We start from the raw sequence: 5,167 nt of genomic DNA, 5'->3' as shown, positions 1-5,167 counted from the left end.
AGCCGCCACCCGCCGAGGCCGAGGCTGAGGCCGAGGCCGAGCCCGGCCTGTCCGCCCGCGCCGCCGTGTCGCTGACCCGAGCGGGTGTCCTCTGAGGAGAAGGGTTCAGAGCGGGGAGGGAGGGTGAATCTTACCGTCAGCACGGCGGGGGAGCAGCCTGGATTCCCGGCAAAATAACCGAACGGGTGTTTGGGTGCCCTGGCGCTCTGCCCTGAAGAAAGCTCTGTGTGCGAAATCAAACCCAATCCATAAAGCTGGCGGCCCCTGTGTTTCTGACCTCCAAATCTGCATTTCACCAGTGAGACCGAAAAACTGCCGCGGGAGCAAAAAGCGTAACTGCTGTGGATGCATGGCATCCAAAATTATGGACCGCGTAGAAATTCCTTCTGACGCTTCCTGTTCAATTACGCTTGCCCGTCTTTCACCCTTTAATGACACCATTTTCCTGTTGCACAATTATCTATTGCTCTCAATTGTTTAACTGGGTGTCAAAAGCAAGTGGGATTCAGAGTGCAACATCTGTATTTATCTTGAATTTTGCAGCGCCTGTTGCAGACTGGGAGAAGTGTATCGCCTCTTTTGTACTAGATCAACTGATTGACTTGGAAAAACAAAATACTACCATTCCTGAGAAAACAAAAGTTAATTTACGTTGGTAGGGCTTTGTGTCTACACCAGGAGAACAGACATGTTGGATCAGACCAAAGTTCTTGCTCCACAAATGGTGATTGCTATGGGGAGTGCTCTACCCTATTTCTCCTCATTCCTCTCTCTTTTCGTAGAATCATTTAGGTTGGAAAAGACCCTTAAAATCATCGAGTCCAACTGTAAACCTAGCACTGCCAAGTCCGCCACTAAATCATGTCCCTAAGTGCCACGTCTACACGACTTTTAAATACCTCCAGGGATGGCGACTCAACCACTTCCCTGGGCAGCCTGTTCCAGTGCTTGACAATCCTTTCAGTGAAGAAATTTTTCCTCATATCCAGCTAAATCTTCCCTTGCTCAGCTTGAGACCGTTTCCTTTCATTTGTTGTTCTCTGATTTCTCCCACATTTATTTCCCAATCCCCATCTATCTGGGAAGGAAGAGAAGTATATTGGGGGGATGTCTCTTTTGAGAGGGACGGGAGGTTTACTTAAGGGTTAGTATCTGGATGAAGATGCAGCATTAATAATAGTCACCAAAGAAGGATGGTAAACCAGACAAGCATGAATGCTCTCCAGTTCTGAGAAGCTGTGGCCCAGGAACACCCTGTACTAGAGATGGTATCATTGAGTTTAATAATCCTCAGTGGATTAGTATTCAGTAAAATTGTCCAGTCACAGTTTGAACCTATGAGGGATGTGACTTCACCTCTTGGAAGCCATGAGTATGCCTACAAAATTAACACTTTAAGGAAGAAGAAAACACCCTTCACTTACAGGTTTATACAAATAAGTAAAGCATTCACAGCATCCTAGCCAACAACCTTTTTGGTTTCTTTCTATTTGCAAGTCTAACCAAATTCTTCAGTGAAACCTCAGATGCCCTATTTTCCACCCCGTGTATCCCATTCCTCTTTTTGTTTTTAATTATTAAATCTGGTACTGGAAGGATGCTTAGGAAGTCTAGTCTGTAGCTACTGAGAGAAGCTTTACTGATTTTATGAACAGACACCACACAGAGCCTATGAACACACAGGGACTTCTAACCCTCCCACAGTAATTACAGCTGTATGTGCTGGGTGCAAGTCCTTACTGGAACCTGATAAACTCTCTGCCATAGAGATAGGTCAACATTAAACAAATCAGCACATGATCCATAGCCTTCCTCCATTCCTCCCAAAGTTAGTTTTGTCTATCTAGGTCAACACAGTTTCTACCACCCAGTTGTACGTTATTGAGAGATGTGATATGAGTCTCTTTCCATAGATTTTAGTTGCATAACAAAGAAGACAACAGTAATTATCTTTTCATATTAAATGCTATTCCAGACAACCCAGATATCTCTGTTTGTGAAACTGCTTTCGATCACTTGCATAAACAAGTGGCTACCCTTTACCATGTACCCAGGTTGATCGCTCATGGCAGCAAAGCATCAACCCCTGGCATCATGGGCTTAATTTCAACATTCTCAAAGACACAGAATGAAGGATGATATGCAAAAGAGTTCTGCCTCAGTACTAAATGAGCTTGGCAAGCAAAATTTGAGACACTGAAGTAATGATCTAGAGAAAAAAAACTCTGCAGGAGCAGTTTGCCTGCATAGGAGCTGAGCTGGGTCTTCTAAGTCCAGGGAAGAGAATGTGATAGTAGTCCAGGTAAGATACTCGGGATGTCAAGCAACATCGTCCCATATAGCACCCTTAGCAAGTTCACCAAATCTGTGAACTTCAAAGTATTTCAAAAAACTTCTTTCCTAGCAAAGTTACCCGAGTAAAAAGTCTTGCTCCTGTTTTTTTTTTTTTTGCTGCTCCTTCTGTTGGCCTCTGCCGAGAGCTGTCTGCTGTCTGTCTTAATCTCTTTGATGTTTGGGGAGGAGAATATTGTTTCTCCTACACCTGAAAAGTATGTAGTAAATCACAGACATAGCTTTATACGCATGAAATTATAATCATGACTCTGTTTTTTTGTTTGGTGGGGTTTTTTTACTTTTATCTGAAGATGACTAATAGAAGTTTATCAATAGGAATCATTTTAAGCTAGCACAGAAGTTGACACCATCTTTCTTTTGTATTTGAAGGCAGGTGAAGATAAAACATCCTGAAAGTACACACACGGTTCACCTTGTTGTAACAGGCAGTCATTCTTCTGTCTGGAGCTCAAGGTTGGCACATGAAGCTACTGAAGCAGCTTCAGCAAGAATTATCTTATCAGGCACCCACTGACGATATCAGCATATGATCTTTCCCCCCAGTAGTTTTACTTTGAACATTGTTTTCTTTTTGATGATTGGTTGTTTACAGTCACTTCAGCTTCACTTCACTGCCTGGCACATGCACTTCCTTCTCTCTGTCCTTGCTCTTCTTTTTTTCTCTTCATACCCCTTCTTCATCAGTTCTCCCTTTCTTTTGTCACTTCAGACTATGCTGTTAGCAAATGCCACCCACAGATTTAACAGCAGTTTTATGACCAATTGTAAAAGTTCTCCCCAGTCCATTCCTTTCTCTCTCTTTTCCTGCTCTGATGTCTGTAAAATTGTAGGAGACAATCTTAGTGTCTCTCTAATGCCAAGTCCTGGTTGGGACTACTCAGCACCATTTTAAGACACAATAAGAATGGGGACAATTTAAAAGGTTGACCAGATCTCAGCTAAATGGAGTTATCAGTAGTATTCCTTCACCAATCTCATTATTTTCTGTCCCCTTCAGGTGAGGTCATAAGAAATGTTGCTCTATTCAGTACCAGTATTTAATTTTTGGTGAGACCTCTATCACATCTGAATTTACTTCACCTGTTTTTTGCAGAAGAACTCAAGTACTTTATCATAAGAAGGACGTTAATAGAATTCTAATCATTCTTATTTTGTGACATTAGTTTTTCAAAATCAATTATTTATAAACTTAAAGCATAAAAAAGTAGGCAGCAGAGGAAGTAGATTTCTCTCCCAGATTTGCATTTGTTTTGCAGCACAGCCTATGAAGACTGGGACAAAAATTATTTGTTCCATCTATTCAGTGATTTTTTTTTTTTTAACAGTTGTTTGCACAGCAGTTATCTAATGGGTGCTAATAAACTAGATTTCTATCCTACGTTAATTTTAATTCTACAGCTACCTCAAATCTAGAGTACCCTACATAACTTCACTGCAAAATGATGAAAGACAGTAGAAGATGGTGCCAGAAATGTCTGGATCAAGGCCATTGTGTTAAAAATATATAGCATGCATCAGAATCTGCTTGCGTTGTGCTGATGTGCACATCAGTATTACTGTTGCATGTTGGAGGAAATATATAAAATGCGTTAAGTGATCATTTATTTCTCTGGTATTTATTATTAGTATCATTTTGTGGTCTAGAGGCCAATCAAGAGTAGGGTCCCATTTTGCTAAGGACTGTGCAAACATAGGACTTGCTGTACGTTGTGCAGTGGAAAACAGTCCAAATATAGCTCAGTTAACTGCAAATGAAGTATGTCTGAAGCCAGTGGCAGTGTAGCTGCATCCTTGTAACTTGCACCCAAACTAATTTTGTACAGTATATTAGTTTAAGCACCGTGCTCCACTAGCTGCTTCTGGGATTCACAGTAGTTTCTTCAAATCGCTACAGAGCACTTGGAGTAAGTCACTGCTCTTTTTCCATGCTTTATCACCTGAGGACCTGTTTGTAGACAGTTTGTAAGCTCTTTGCCTAGAATCTAATCTGAGTAACTGGATCCCCCACAGGAGAAAGGGATTTGTGTACAAGCAAGTTTTAAGAACTGCCTACAAAATTTGTTAAAAGTAATTAATGGCCCTAATGTACTAGTAGTTATTTTTTCCTGTTAGTCATCCGAATCTGGACTCTCTCTCTTACATGTATCAGATATTATGCTTTAAATATTATTACAACTGTTCTATGTTCAACTGACTGTTCAGATTAAATCATGAGTTGTAGTCACAGGCTCTATAGTTTCCCTGACAATAATAGCACTTCTGTCATGTGCTGCGTGAATTGCTATTGACTAATTTTGTAGTTTTAGACATTTCTGGAAATGTTGCCCAAGCTTGTTCATTTATTAAAGTACATTGCTGCTGCTGCTGCAAGGACAAAAACAGAAGGAACTTCAATTTGGAATAAGCCATGTGACAAAGCGTGACCTAATTCAGCCTGCAATCACACTGTGTAACGTAATGCTTAGATGAGTACCTACAACATAGTAACACTACCGGTGTTAAAACTGCTTTTATTCTTTCCTTACTGTTAACTAAAGCAGCTTAACTCTTTCTGTGGAGATGTAGACCTAGATGGCAGGCAAAGGTCAACAAGTATGGTGATACCTTCATTCCTCTGCCTGCATCCTTAATCACAGCCCCAGAAGTGGCTTAAGAACCAGTGCTATATTAGCATTATTTTACTACAGGATTTCCAGTGCACTAGATAAGCATCAGTGGTTATCTAAAGTGGTTGAATAGCATCAGAAGATAGGACAGAATCCTAGTCCATAGTCACATCACATCTCAGAAGAAAATCTAGTCTTTCACTCCA

At 41.0% G+C, this 5,167-nt stretch overlaps 1 protein-coding gene across 1 annotated transcript in view; it reads right to left on the bottom strand.

Moving 5' to 3' along the window:
* LRP12 (low density lipoprotein receptor-related protein 12) overlaps positions 1-441 on the bottom strand; it is a 53,207-nt gene extending 52,766 nt beyond the window's left edge. Inside the window, exon 1 of the mRNA XM_010577130.1 lies at positions 135-441. Coding sequence (XP_010575432.1) covers positions 135-441 — 307 coding nt within the window. The remainder of the gene's footprint in view (positions 1-134) is intronic.
* Between the last annotated feature and the right edge of the window lie 4,726 nt (positions 442-5,167).

Source organism: Haliaeetus leucocephalus, unplaced genomic scaffold (genome assembly GCF_000737465.1).
Source record: "Haliaeetus leucocephalus isolate CR32 unplaced genomic scaffold, Haliaeetus_leucocephalus-4.0 Scaffold555, whole genome shotgun sequence".
Taxonomy (NCBI): Eukaryota; Metazoa; Chordata; class Aves; order Accipitriformes; family Accipitridae; genus Haliaeetus; species Haliaeetus leucocephalus.
This window is presented reverse-complemented; position numbering and strand designations above follow the sequence as displayed.